Source organism: Euwallacea fornicatus, chromosome 12, assembly GCF_040115645.1.
Source record: "Euwallacea fornicatus isolate EFF26 chromosome 12, ASM4011564v1, whole genome shotgun sequence".
NCBI classification, from domain to species: domain Eukaryota; kingdom Metazoa; phylum Arthropoda; class Insecta; order Coleoptera; family Curculionidae; genus Euwallacea; species Euwallacea fornicatus.
In genome coordinates this window covers 2,904,872-2,917,388 of record NC_089552.1, presented here as the reverse complement: position 1 = coordinate 2,917,388, position 12,517 = coordinate 2,904,872, and the positions used below count along the sequence as shown (strand labels likewise).

The window sequence follows — 12,517 nt, the reverse complement described above, 5'->3', positions numbered from 1 at the left end:
CAAAACAACACAAAAAAGCTGCAAAACCAACTTTATTTTGGTATAAAAAATAAATATAAAAACACATAATTTATGCCACGAACTCCCACTTTATAGAACCATTCACTCGCCCCTAAACTCCTGTTTAATCAGCGTCTCATCGAGTACATCCATATGGACTACATTATGGCTATTCCTTAAATGCTGCTTCACGTAAGACTTATCGTTAAATTTCTTCTGGCAGACAGGGCAACTGAACGGTTTCTCTCCGGAGTGCGTATAAAGATGCCTGGTAAGTTTATTTTTTTCAAAATAAGCCTTCGAACAGAAATGACACACATAATTGCGGGTTCTCACTGGAGTTTTCACTCTCCCAATACCGTGGGTTTTCGCCAAATGAACCTAAATATACCTCAAAATTCACTCATAGTTTCTACAATCTCAAACTTCACTACCTTCAACACTCTCTCATCCTTATACTCCTTATCGCAATGAGGGCACTGATGTTCCCTTACGTCTGAGTGACTCCTCATGTGTCTCTGAAGATCACATTTGGCAGTGAATTTCTTTTCGCACAAATGGCACGAGAACTTTTTATCACCTGTGTGTCGGCGCACATGACTATCATAGTTTGATTTAATTGGAAAGGGCTTTGAGCAAATTTGACACACATATTTCCAATTTGATGAATCCGTGTGAACTATTAACTTATGAGACCTAAAATAACCTCTGCTATTAGAAATCAGGATACACTAAACGGATTTAAAATGACCTGCGGTCTTTATGGGTATTAAAGCTCTTATTACAGATCTCGCACTGATATTCCCTCATGTTTAAATGCTTCTTTTCGTGGGTTATTAGGTCAGTTTTGGTAATAAAACCGTTGCCGCAATAAGAGCACATGTTGGATTTAATGCCGTCGTGATATTTCTCGTGTTGGGATAAATTTGAAGAAGTGGCAAAGCGCTGAGGGCACCTAAAATTCCGGAGTAACTCAGCAGGACATTGACCTGTTTAGAAATGTTTCAGATCATTTACCTATCGCACGAAAAAGGCTTAACATCCTTAATTTCCATGCCATGATCTTTCTCACAATGAGAGATTAACTTGGTACTGGATAAGAAACTTTTACTGCATTTCTCACATATAAATTTCCTTCTTCGTTTCCGTTTTACTATTGTTCCTGATTGGGAAATTGTAGTTGTTTTTACGGCATTAATTTGATCTTTCAAATCTGCATCATTAGATTCTACTTCAAAATTTTCTAGATATACAACGGGTATCATATATAAATATTTCTTTAGTTATACAAAGTAAATCTTAAGGAAGAGTTTTCTTTCTACACGACCTCAAATCACAAAGCAAAATCTTAAGTAATACTTTTTAGAAATCTCATAATGACCCGCGAAATCAACAAACTTAAATCGATGTGACTTTTATCTGTAGGATTGTATGCAAAGTTTAGTGTTTATGACTGAAATTAACAAAGTGGCAGAGTTGCGTGAACGAATAGAGAGCGTCGCATAAATAATTCGAGAAAAAAGATTTCTTCTAACAGCATGTATGACAATTTCTGCAAATATAGCTAATGGTGACAATATCCAACACCCTTTTTAGCCAGTTCCGGTGTGAATCATCATTAAAGGTTTTGTTATTTATCATATGCGCATATTTTCGTTCCGTTTAAAAATTCGAAAACATGTTGCATAAAGATTTTGCTTAGTTTTTTGAGGTCCATGTCATGTTAAAAGGAAAACACCCACTTATGATTCACCCTGTATATAAGATGTCTACCGTTCTCGTCGTCAGTTGAACTGGTACATGGAGAGTCATGCTCTGCACTTCCATCTCCATCACACTGTGAACTTATTTGTGAGTCATATTTGAAATAATCATTAGCGCCTTGCAGTAAATTATCTTTAAGAAAAACTTAAAATCAATTTCATTTCAAGATCTACTACTAGTATCACAGGAGTAACTACTATACTGCATATCTTATATCTTACCAAGTGGACTGTTATCTTCCAGAAATCTTCCATTACACCCTATTTTATACCCTGCTTCTGATTTATTTGCGAGAGGAAGAGAATTGTATTCTTGACTTTTTCGTGTGAGATCAGATGCTATGCATGTTTCTCTAAACATATAAACAATGTCTAATGTTCCTGTGCAATTTTGACACAGATAAAACGAAGGAAGCCAAAGCTAAACAGATAGAAAAAAACTTTATATATTTATTTATAAAAAATCCAAGTAATAGTTAGATTTCTTTTATTTTCTCATAATTACCAAAACCTAAATAGTTTAAACAGGAATACATATGCATAAGAATAAGTAATATCCTCGATAATGCACCTACTTCATGAAACATACTTGTATTATGGATTGCCTTTCTTTATCTTGCAAATATTTACATGTTCACATGAGAAATTAGTATCAAAAATGAGCTTACACATACTGTTTCTGAAACCCTTTTATTCATTGTTTTTCAGTTCTTTCCTCAAATACTATCAAATGGTGTCAGGATAATCGGTATAAGTAAAGAGGAATAGATTGCAGCTACCAACAGCCTCTTTACCTTATATCAAAATTTAGAAAATGATCAAATTCCCCATTCGAAAAAAACACCCAGACTCTCAAACTAAACTACCAAAAAGTCTGTTTTAATCAAATTTTCAAAAACAATTTTAATCTTTGGTGCTATGTGTTCTGGTTAATGCATTGAAAAGGAATACCAGTAAGTGCTGGACTCAAACAGAATTATATCATCGCATCTTGATAAGTTATTGAAACATTTTTTAGTTGTCCTTGATACATGTGTTGCACAGTGTAGCAGTGAAAGGACATACATTTAGATACTAATACCTGGCGCCAACCATAATATATTATAAAAGTTATTGCTTTAATTATGGCTCATTTTTATTGACTGTGGTCTAAGACTGCAAGTGACTTATGGAAGGTTAATAAAGTTACCTTTACGCCATAACGTCTCTAAAATATGCCAAACTATGACTTAAACTTACCACTTCCCAAATACATTTTTCCAGTTTTGCTAACGACGTTATTTTTCTTGAATCCTTTTTGGTCAACTTGTTAAAATCGGAACCTAATGTTAAACAAATACAGCAAACTTTACTCATTTTCCTTATACCTATTTGTCTTAATTATTTAATTAATAGAAAATCTTTAATGACATTTAAAAAAATATTTAATTAATTATTCTTTAATAATGGTAAGATTATTTGACATAAACGTAAATATAAACAAATCAATAATGGCTTGTCACTGTCAGTGTCAAGCAGCAGTTGAAGCCTCCAGTTAGGGAGTTAAGTAGCACTTTAATTTCGTTTTCAACTTAAACTTTAACTGGTCATTTTGATCATTGGGTAAACGTGATCAATTTCAAAATAATGAACTTGTTAAATATATTTATCGCTAAGCAATGTTATTGCTTAAGATGAAATGGCAACTTGAAGATTTTGATTATTGCTATACACAATAATTTAGTTAAACAGTAGCACTGAATTTACGAATTTCCAAAAAAGCTTAAAAAATAGAATAGCTTACTGTTACTAACTGATATATATTCACCCAGCCTTATTTCGGAAGTTTTTGCAAACTTTCCATTTGACCCTGGTCTATCTGTTGGTATTTGATCAAACTACGGTCGCCATAAAATTTCAGAATTTCGCAATTATTTTTGACTTCTTTTTATCTAGCATTTGGAAGGACTTCTGGTTCCAAGACATTTGACGTGTTCGGTCGTCTTTCGTTCTCTTTTTCAGGTACCTTAATGACGGTGAATATTAAATACATATAAGTTCATGAAGTATTTAAATCATACAAAATTGATAGATGAGGGACTCCCAAAATGGCTCTAACGGATGTTAGATTATTCGCAATCTAAAGGATTAATGCGTTACAAAGAGAAAATCAGTCAAATTTGCGAGCAAAAGCTGCAGAATCGGCAATGATGTCGACACCACAGAACGACACCGACTCGTCAGCTTCCATAGTATGTTCTTGTTTTGTTATCTGAGAACTCTGACATTAATGGCATGTGCCATTCAACAGATGCTGAAATTGGAATGCTTCATTGCCAAATATATCCTTAAATAAAATAATTATTATACTGACAGTAAATTTGAACTTTTGAACCAATCTACCATTGCTTTCAATAACTACTAAAATTTATAAAAAAAGAATTGTCTTTTGGTTAATTTTGTTAATTTAAATATTTCAACATTCTAAAAATCTCAATAATAGATAGTTGATAGGCGTTACGTACTCAGTTACGAAATGTTACTGCACTTACATATAGCAAATCAAAATACAGAATACAATTTTTTTTACACGAGATCATGCCAACTTAAAATCGTTAATACTCAGAGCAAGATAAATGGAGTTAGTTTAGGTTAACCACAATCATGTAATAAACATAAATATAGACTCTGCAGACAAGGCATAAAGCCTTCCATTACTTTTGCAGAGTTCCTGTCTGAATAAATCAAATACAACGTGACAACATAGTAACGAATTATAGCAAAAATGTCAAAAACATAGTATGAAATTTCTTTGAAAATATCGTTATTTTCCTAAGTTTAAACTCGAGTTTTCTTCTAAAAAAACGTGATATCCAAGAATACCTTTCTTTTCAATTGGTCCATAAATCGTATTTTATGTACTAAACAAAATTTACCTTCTATTGTGAAGGTAGTAAAGTTAACAAGACCCCTCTTTCCCTCCATTTTCGTCTTTCCATTGGTATGTACTCGACGTCATTCCGACAAAAATAGCAAAATACAGATGTTCTTGTAATAGCAAGAGATAACGACAATACCTCAGACGTGAAGGCTTTTTAATTGAGTGCCCGGCATCTTTCATTGGTCGTTTCAAACAGCTGTCAACTGAAATTTTCAACTTCAATTCCTTGCCCGTTTCCGTTCCAATCCAAAAGACAAATTTATGAAAAGTTCGTTAGAACTTTAGTGTTTGATATTTAATAAAATTATTTATTTTTCGGTAAGTATGAGGCTTTAATTTTCTTGTGAACTCTCTCAAATATCGCTTACAGAGATTGTTTCCTTATAATTTCCTACCAAACCAATAGCTGAACCCCATTGTCATTTTCTCTTGCCTCAGCTTTCCACCATGTTCGTCCAAAGAATTTCAGTGGAAAACTACAGACCTTTCCATTATTTAATTCTCTCCAAAATACCACTCACGCCCCGAAGACCAATTAATTTTAAAATCTTAAAACAAAATACCTTGTCTTAGGTTTAGGTTAATTAACTTCATGTGATACTCCTGAAGATTCTAGGTAAACTATGAGCAAAATAGAAGATTTTTTTAAACTGGAAAAGATTGGGGAGGGGACTTATGGAGTAGTCTATAAAGGGAAGAATAAAAAGACTGGAGAAATGGTTGCCATGAAACGAATACGGTAAGTCCCACTCAATCATTTGCCATGTCTTGGAAATTTTTGTATTTGCTTTCAAACATAAGCCTTGAAAATGAAGATGAAGGTATTCCCTCAACTGCCTTAAGAGAAATGAGTTTACTAAAAGAGTTGCGGCACAAGAACATTGTAAGTTTGCTTGAAATTATTATGGATGAGCCAAGGTAACTTATAATTCCTATGCACTACTTCAATGCTAGTTTACTTTATTTCAGGCTGTATTTAATTTTTGAGTTCCTAAGCATGGACCTGAAAAAATACTTGGATTTAATTGAATCCGATAAATGCATGGATCCAAAACTTGTCAAAAGTTATTTGTATCAAATTAATGAAGCCATTTTGTTTTGCCATCAGCGTAGAGTTATCCACAGAGATCTTAAACCTCAAAATTTGTTAATCAGCAAAGATGGTTTGATTAAAGTAAGTAATACTTCAGATTTGATACAGTAAAAAATGTCCAGTTCTGTTTATTTTTCTGTAAGAATTATTTTTTGTAATTATTGTGTATCCATATTTGGTTTTTAATAACTGTTAATGCTTGTGGAATAAATAAGTAGATGAACAGCAAACAAAAACAACTCTAAATATTTATAACAAACATTATTTTTTTTATGACAATCATTGGCTGGGCAGTTTTCAGTGAGCCATTCTGTATGTAGGTATTTTAAGTCATGATCTAATAGGTGGCTGATTTTGGTTTGGGAAGAACCTTTGGGATCCCTGTGAGGATTTATACACATGAAATTGTAACTTTGTGGTATAGAGCCCCTGAGGTATTATTAGGCTCCCCCAGATACTCCTGTCCAGTGGACGTTTGGTCCATTGGTTGTATATTTGCAGAAATGGCCACTAAAAAGCCATTGTTCCAAGGCGATTCGGAAATTGATCAACTCTTTCGTATTTTCAGGTACTGACTATTTTGCAAAGTATTAAAATTTTTGTTATCAAATGAATTTTTTCATCTAAAAACCAGGATCCTACGGACACCAACTGAAGAATTATGGAAAGGAGTTTCCTCACTGCCAGACTATCATGCAACATTCCCCAACTGGACCACTTTTACCTTGTCCAAACAAGTAAAAAACATGGATGAAGAAGCCTTGGATTTGCTTACAAAAATGCTAATTTATGACCCAACTAAACGTATCTCTGCCAAGGGAATTGCTCAGCATCCTTACTTCAAAGATTTAGATCTAAAAGTAAAGCCTACATTCATTGACAAGGATAAGTGATGATGAAGACTAGGATTGGTTCAATATTGGTTACCTACTTTTATTTGAGTGGGACATTGAATTTATAAATATATTAAATTGATTAAGAGCGTTATTATTTGCTCCAGGGGGTTGTTAAACATACACGAATTTGTGTACTAAGTTGTACATTTTTAAACACAGGTATTTTTAAAATTCTACGCTCAAGTTTTATTAAAAATATCAGTACGTTTTTTTTCTAAACTGATTGAACTGAAAGCCAGCATCTGTCTGTTCATAAAATAATGAATAGATGAGTAATAATTCTTAGTTTTCTTTAAGGTCTCAGAGTTCAAATGTAATCATTTGTTTCACTTAAAGCAGTAGAGATCAAAGTCTGTGCCATAAAGGCGCCATATTTTTATTCCCTCATGTAATATTTTGTATTTTTATATCCATAAATACAACACTGATATCTTGTATATAAGGTTTTATTTACTGACGCCTTTTTCAACGACGTATTGCCGTTGTATGAAAAGATCCAAATTTTTAGTCTTTTCGCCCATATATAAAACGAAAGTCAGTACCTCTCTCTAAAAGTATGTTTTTTTTCATTATTTCTAAATTAGGGTAAAAATAACGCGTTTTCTATATTTTCATATAACATATGATAAACATACAAATATGAATGACTTTAAATTGAACATGGATTCGGATTTCGCAAAGATAGGGAAACCCAGAAAATGGATAACACTAATTTTAAGCAACCTTCATATGAGTAATAATGAATATGCCTTATTAAATCCAGCAGTGGGGTTTGAAAAAATGAAATCAACGCGTTTTGTGGTTTTACCCATCAAACTTATATTGAAAAAAAGATTGACTTGTAACAATATAAGATGAGTGATCATTTATTAAAATTTACTTAGTCCAATCATACTTATTTCAGAATAAACTATATACCACAAGTTTAATTATTCCCATTAGAATAAAACAAATTAATCCACAAAAACAGAACATTTTTTAAAAAACTACAAACAGTAACAATTTGAATTAAAATTGTAGCCCATAGATTTTTTACATAGGGCAAGAAAACATAGCAATTGCTGGGTCTTCACTATCATAAGTTATCAGCACATCCCTAAATTTATCCAGCAACTGAGTGAGCTGACTCCTCCTCAAGTTTTCCAGGTACATGATTTCCTCAACATGATGATTACCCTCAAAGTACCCCTTCCTACACAGTCTGGCAAACAACTTTAAATCCTCAGGAGTGTTTGTTGCAGGGATTTTAAAAATTTGTGTTCTCTCTTCATCTGGGAAATCCAAAAGCAGCTCCTCCTGATAATCTTGCTTGTCATCATCAGTGGATGCAAAGCTCACACTTTCTAAATTTAAGTGTTTGATGAAATCAAATGCCTCAGACACTGTGGATGCTCCACTCTCTGATTCTGTCCTTGAGGGTTCTGGAAATGATGTAGATAACACTGAACTAGTGCGAGGAGAGGGAGTTTTACCACACTTTCTATTGGCTTTATTTGGAGCTCCACTCTCTGTAGGCATATATTCAATATAAGTGTGCAGCTGCAGCAAAAGATGATGTTGAAGCATCCAAATAATATTCTGTACTAAAGAGGACTGAAGGTTGGGTTTGCAAAGTGGGTTAAATTTAGAGAGCAAACTTGTAGGAATAGAAAACTCATGAATAGTCCTTATTAAGTTTAAACCAGGGAAGACTTTACTAAATTTATCTATTAGGGGAGAATTATGATGCAGAGGTGCACTAGGAGAAATCACATATCTGTTTGTAGCACATACAGGGAAAATCACTGTAGCTTTGGCCCAGTAAACTAAGTGGGCTGTAAGTTCAAATACATGAGACAATGTCAAGTCTGAATCAGCAGCCAAAGTCTGCAAGTTTTTCATGGGTGAATATTGAGTGAGCATTTTAATTAATGAAGGGCTGCAGTCCAAACAAGTAAAATCAATTAGATGCTCCACAGGATGGAGTAGCAACAAACTGTGGTAAGGCCTTAGAGCTTGAATGCATCTATCAATGTCATCAGGCTCCACAATTTGTCCCCTTAAGTGCCACTGATGAGCTTTTTGAGGTAGGCAAAAACTAAAACTTATCCACCTATTAATAGTCACATTAACCAACCCACTGTTGCATAAATTTTCATAGAGTCTTTTAACATTCTCAGCCAAAGTACATTTCCCTAGGATCACTTGGAAGGCTGATCCATTGTTTGTAGTGCAATCATCATGTGCTGCCATCATTGTCTGTGTTTGTTCTGATATATATCCACATCTTTCTTCCTCATGGCTCAAGATAATACCCAACCTTTGACTGAGATCATGGTAGCATCCCACTACTGAATGACTGGCTAATGCAGAAAGGGCAAACACAATGTTTATTAGCATGATACCTGAATCATCTTTATCAGTTTGCTTGTTCTTTAATTGCAGCAAAGTAGGGTGGCTAACAAACCTCACATCATTAACTTTAAGTTCGAACTTTTTATTGCACAAATCAGTTTTTACTGCAAATAAGGAAGAGAGAACTTCGTCACTGAATCCTGTCAGAACACCTTTATTGATGTTAGACGAGCAGATTGTGGGCGTTTGCAGGGTTTCATCTGCTGAGGGAAGAGTATAGGGGTTCTTCCTGGCTTTACTAGATTTTTGTTTGTTTTCTTGGATATGAAATGGATACCTAAAGAGAAGTCTATCGCCTTTACTATCTGATTTCACCAGGATTACACTTAAAGGATTCACTTCCATTGTTCCTTATCAGCTTTTAATGATGTATATGTAGGTTATTTTATATTTATTGGGTCTATAAGTTTAGGGCATTTTCTTATTTACGTTTCGTTAAGTTTCGGTTCATGTTTATAAACAGGTTTTCGTCGTTTGTTGTTTTGAAAATTATTTTTCTAATGAATAAGTAGGGTTAAGTGTCTTAAGTAAATGACACTGACTGTTAACTGACTCTGTATATTAAAGCTGTGTTCGATTATAAATCTTTGAGTAATAGGAATTTTTATCTCTTTTCTTCCCATCACTTTTGGCAAATTGGAGTACGACAGACTGATATTTGAAATGCACGGAATGCAATACTAATTCAGTGTTCTGATGTTATCTGAAGATGTCCTTCTTGACATCAACCTTCAAAAACTGGTGGAAATGATGGTGTTTTAGTTGTTTTTATGAAAGTTTTGTCAATAAATTTATGATTTTTTTAACATTTTCTATTTTACAACTTTTTTAAAATAAAATTAATGAATAAAGAGATATATTATTTTGAATAAATATAAATCCAGTGACTAGTTCCAATCCAACATGTCTAGAAGATTTCAAGTTTCTGTAAGTATTTAAAATTAAATTAAAAAACTTCTAACAAATATCTCTACTATCTTCATTTAATCTTTACACAAGAAAGAGGACATTGCAAGGCAATTCGTCCTTCCAGAACGACAATCAAAAATTGATACCTTGCTGCGGCAGGATGGTCAAGCCTACTGCATATGCAGATCATCAGATTCATCGAGGTTTATGATAGCTTGTGATGCTTGTGAAGAATGGTAAATACGTTACTTGTCAATTTTATAACTTACAATGTATACCAACAAATTTAAGGTACCATGGAGATTGCATTAAAATTTCTGAAAAAGATGCCAAAATGATTAAACAATACTTTTGCATCCGATGCCGAAAGGAGGATCCAACATTAAAGACCAAGTGGCGCACGAAGCGAGAAAGAACTGAATCAAACTTACAGCAATCTGAGGAAAAGAAATCTAAAAAACGCAAGGAAAGATATGACAGGAGCTTTGAAACTGTCAGACATAAGGAGGAAAAGTCCAAAGGTAGTTCTGCCTCATTTTATTGTGATTTTTCATATAAAAAAAAAAAATTAATATTTAAAACAAAGCAGATAAGAAGACCAAGAAATGTGGAGAGTGTATGGGTTGTTACAGAAAAGAAGATTGTGGAAGATGTGATGTTTGTACAAGAAAAGCAAAACACGGGAAATCAAAGGACAGATGCAAACAGAGGATTTGTGTTAATGCCTTAGGAGGAGGGTAATTGTATTATCTAAATTATTTTTTATTTACTACCTTGAATTGATTCAATAATATACTTGCTGTGAACCATCAAAATGTCCATGGATTTGTGCATATACAGTAACCTCTTAAAGGTTGGTGAAAATTTTGTTAAAATAGTAATGTAAGCAAATTGTCAATTAAATGTCATAAATTCAGTTTTTAATGGGCAACTTAGAACTCACATTTTAAAAGCTTTCCTAGAAGTCTTACAAGTTAAAATCCACTATTATGTTTAATAAATCTAAAAAGGCATGCATAAGTATCAAGGCAAAAGTTACAAATACTTTTGACAGATATAGGCAAGTTTTAAGAAGAGATTTTTTACCTAATCCTCTCAAATATTATCTTCTTCAACTTTCTCATCTACTCCGATTGGAGTTTAAAACATTTGTGTATCCAAAGATGAGTTCATAAAACTTTCAATTAAAATGTTTTTAGTGCTATTCGAATACGTAAAGATTCGGCTTCGGACGGAGATCAATACAACAATGAACACCTTAAAACTAACTATGCAAGGCAATGCTTAGGCCCAAAGTGCCTCAAAAGTGCCCGATACGGCTCGAAATACTGCTCAGATGAGTGTGGTATGAATCTGGCCAAAACCCGCATTCTTAATGTGTTGCCTGCAAGACTGCAAGAATGGACATTAACCCCTGGAATCCCAGAGCAGATGAACATCAAGGGTATATATTGTTGTTTATCATTTCAAAGTTATCTTTAATATTATTAAAATTTATATTTCAATGTTTATCCTAACTTATAATATTAATCGTCCATAACGTAGAATTGGAGCAAGTCCGTAAGCGACAGCTGGAAATACGAGACATTCTTAAGGAGTTGGATAAACGATATAGGGAGATTGATTGTTTAGTAGACAGAGCTAAGAATGCCAGCATAGATCCGAATTGGGAAAATGATGTATTTAGTATTCTATCTTTTCAAGTTATTGTTTCTGAACTATTTTTATTCTTAGGTGGAAAAAGATGAAGAATGTACTATGTATTGCGTGACTTGTGGGCACGAAATACACTCAAAAACTGCCATTAAACATATGGAGAAATGCTTCATTAAATATGAGGCTCAAACAACTTTTGGGGGCGCGTGCAAGACGCGAATTGAAGGTATCGAGGAAAGCCAAAAGATTTACGATTTTGTTGATTTAATTTCCTAATTTTAGGCAATATGTTTTGCGACTTCTATAATGCAAGCAACAAGACTTACTGCAAGCGTCTGCGGGTTTTATGTCCGGAACATTCGAAAGACCCCAAAATAACCGAACAGGAAGTGTGCGGCTGCCCCCTTGTTACCGACCTGTTTTCTCCCACTGGATATTTCTGTAGGGTACCAAAAAAGTCTTGCACCAAACACTACATTTGGGAAAAATTAAGGAGAGCTGAAGTACTAATAATTCGTTATTTTAATTTACTGAGCCAAGCTACTTTCTTAGTATTCCAGGTTGATCTGGAGAGGGTTCGACAGTGGTTGAAATTAGACGAATTGCTAGAACGGGAAAGGCTTCTGAGAGCAACCATGAGGAATAGAGCTGGAGTCTTGGCACTGATGTTGCACAGCACGTTCAATCATGAACTATTAGAGAGAATGCGCAAGGCGCCGGATCCGCAGTCTTGGCAAAGTGCGATTGAAATGGCCCGGCAACAGGCTGAGGCTGTGTATTCTTAATGTATCTACAGTTAATTTTCATCTTTGTAATGATTATGATTACACATAGGTGTCCAATAAAATTTTCAATCATGTATTCGTATATTATTCGTAACATTCAA

General features: G+C 33.9%; 4 protein-coding genes across 15 annotated transcripts; 2 read left to right on the top strand and 2 right to left on the bottom strand.

Moving 5' to 3' along the window:
- Positions 1-14: 14 nt before the first annotated feature.
- LOC136342635 (zinc finger protein 182-like) lies at positions 15-4,001 on the bottom strand. 8 transcript variants are annotated; one of them, XM_066288643.1, is made up of 9 exons: positions 3,824-4,001; positions 3,547-3,768; positions 3,003-3,085; positions 1,986-2,184; positions 1,774-1,908; positions 1,018-1,243; positions 752-955; positions 435-696; positions 15-381 (listed from the first exon to the last, which is right to left on the bottom strand). In XM_066288643.1, the coding sequence occupies exons 4-9, from the start codon at positions 2,122-2,124 to the stop codon at positions 103-105; spliced, it is 1,245 nt and encodes a 414-aa protein (XP_066144740.1). In that variant the 5' UTR covers positions 2,125-2,184; positions 3,003-3,085; positions 3,547-3,768; positions 3,824-4,001; the 3' UTR covers positions 15-102. The 8 variants fall into 8 exon arrangements, with proteins under 8 accessions (XP_066144740.1, XP_066144741.1, XP_066144732.1 ...); XM_066288644.1 differs by having other exon boundaries at positions 3,571-3,768; XM_066288635.1 differs by lacking the exons at positions 3,547-3,768; positions 3,824-4,001 and having other exon boundaries at positions 3,003-3,488.
- Positions 4,002-4,515: 514 nt separating this feature from the next.
- Positions 4,516-7,114, top strand: Cdk1 (Cyclin-dependent kinase 1). 3 transcript variants are annotated; one of them, XM_066288648.1, is made up of 7 exons: positions 4,516-4,743; positions 4,801-5,001; positions 5,293-5,422; positions 5,485-5,601; positions 5,653-5,857; positions 6,121-6,344; positions 6,411-7,114. In XM_066288648.1, exons 3-7 carry the CDS (start codon positions 5,307-5,309, stop codon positions 6,667-6,669), a joined length of 921 nt encoding a protein of 306 aa, XP_066144745.1. In that variant the 5' UTR covers positions 4,516-4,743; positions 4,801-5,001; positions 5,293-5,306; the 3' UTR covers positions 6,670-7,114. The 3 variants fall into 3 exon arrangements, with proteins under 3 accessions (XP_066144745.1, XP_066144746.1, XP_066144744.1); XM_066288649.1 differs by having other exon boundaries at positions 4,516-5,001; positions 5,300-5,422; XM_066288647.1 differs by having other exon boundaries at positions 4,516-5,001.
- Positions 7,115-7,629: 515 nt separating this feature from the next.
- Positions 7,630-9,583, bottom strand: Nprl3 (GATOR complex protein Nprl3). 2 transcript variants are annotated; one of them, XM_066288332.1, is made up of 2 exons: positions 8,145-9,583; positions 7,630-8,093 (listed from the first exon to the last, which is right to left on the bottom strand). In XM_066288332.1, exons 1-2 carry the CDS (start codon positions 9,409-9,411, stop codon positions 7,705-7,707), a joined length of 1,656 nt encoding a protein of 551 aa, XP_066144429.1. In that variant the 5' UTR covers positions 9,412-9,583; the 3' UTR covers positions 7,630-7,704. The 2 variants fall into 2 exon arrangements, with proteins under 2 accessions (XP_066144429.1, XP_066144430.1); XM_066288333.1 differs by having other exon boundaries at positions 7,630-9,002; positions 9,057-9,583.
- A 200-nt stretch (positions 9,584-9,783) lies between these two features.
- Cfp1 (CXXC finger protein 1) lies at positions 9,784-12,490 on the top strand. 2 transcript variants are annotated; one of them, XM_066288338.1, is made up of 9 exons: positions 9,784-9,993; positions 10,066-10,211; positions 10,267-10,496; positions 10,565-10,712; positions 11,175-11,419; positions 11,521-11,654; positions 11,710-11,857; positions 11,914-12,134; positions 12,192-12,490. In XM_066288338.1, the coding sequence occupies exons 1-9, from the start codon at positions 9,970-9,972 to the stop codon at positions 12,414-12,416; spliced, it is 1,521 nt and encodes a 506-aa protein (XP_066144435.1). In that variant the 5' UTR covers positions 9,784-9,969; the 3' UTR covers positions 12,417-12,490. The 2 variants fall into 2 exon arrangements, with proteins under 2 accessions (XP_066144435.1, XP_066144434.1); XM_066288337.1 differs by having other exon boundaries at positions 10,562-10,712.
- The last annotated feature ends 27 nt before the right edge of the window (positions 12,491-12,517 follow it).

What these genes read in the sequence shown, in the direction of transcription:
- LOC136342635 (XM_066288635.1), bottom strand. Translation starts at nt 3,119, where the DNA reads ATGAGTAAAGTTTGCTGTATTTGTTTAACATTAGGTTCCGATTTTAAC. An exon ending in AAGCCTTTTTCGTGCGATAG is followed by an intron (nt 956 to 1,017) that starts GTAAATGATCTG and finishes CCGGAATTTTAG; the next exon opens with GTGCCCTCAGCGCTTTGCCA. An exon ending in AATACCCATAAAGACCGCAG is followed by an intron (nt 697 to 751) that starts GTCATTTTAAAT and finishes AGGTTATTTTAG; the next exon opens with GTCTCATAAGTTAATAGTTC.
- Cdk1 (XM_066288648.1), top strand. Translation starts at nt 5,307, where the DNA reads ATGAGCAAAATAGAAGATTTTTTTAAACTGGAAAAGATTGGGGAGGGG. An exon ending in ATTATTATGGATGAGCCAAG is followed by an intron (nt 5,602 to 5,652) that starts GTAACTTATAAT and finishes ACTTTATTTCAG; the next exon opens with GCTGTATTTAATTTTTGAGT. An exon ending in GCAAAGATGGTTTGATTAAA is followed by an intron (nt 5,858 to 6,120) that starts GTAAGTAATACT and finishes ATGATCTAATAG; the next exon opens with GTGGCTGATTTTGGTTTGGG.
- Nprl3 (XM_066288332.1), bottom strand. Translation starts at nt 9,411, where the DNA reads ATGGAAGTGAATCCTTTAAGTGTAATCCTGGTGAAATCAGATAGTAAA. An exon ending in TAAAGCCAATAGAAAGTGTG is followed by an intron (nt 8,094 to 8,144) that starts GTAAAACTCCCT and finishes CATCATTTCCAG; the next exon opens with AACCCTCAAGGACAGAATCA.
- Cfp1 (XM_066288337.1), top strand. Translation starts at nt 9,970, where the DNA reads ATGTCTAGAAGATTTCAAGTTTCT. An exon ending in ATCCGAATTGGGAAAATGAT is followed by an intron (nt 11,655 to 11,709) that starts GTATTTAGTATT and finishes TTTTATTCTTAG; the next exon opens with GTGGAAAAAGATGAAGAATG. An exon ending in GTGCAAGACGCGAATTGAAG is followed by an intron (nt 11,858 to 11,913) that starts GTATCGAGGAAA and finishes TCCTAATTTTAG; the next exon opens with GCAATATGTTTTGCGACTTC.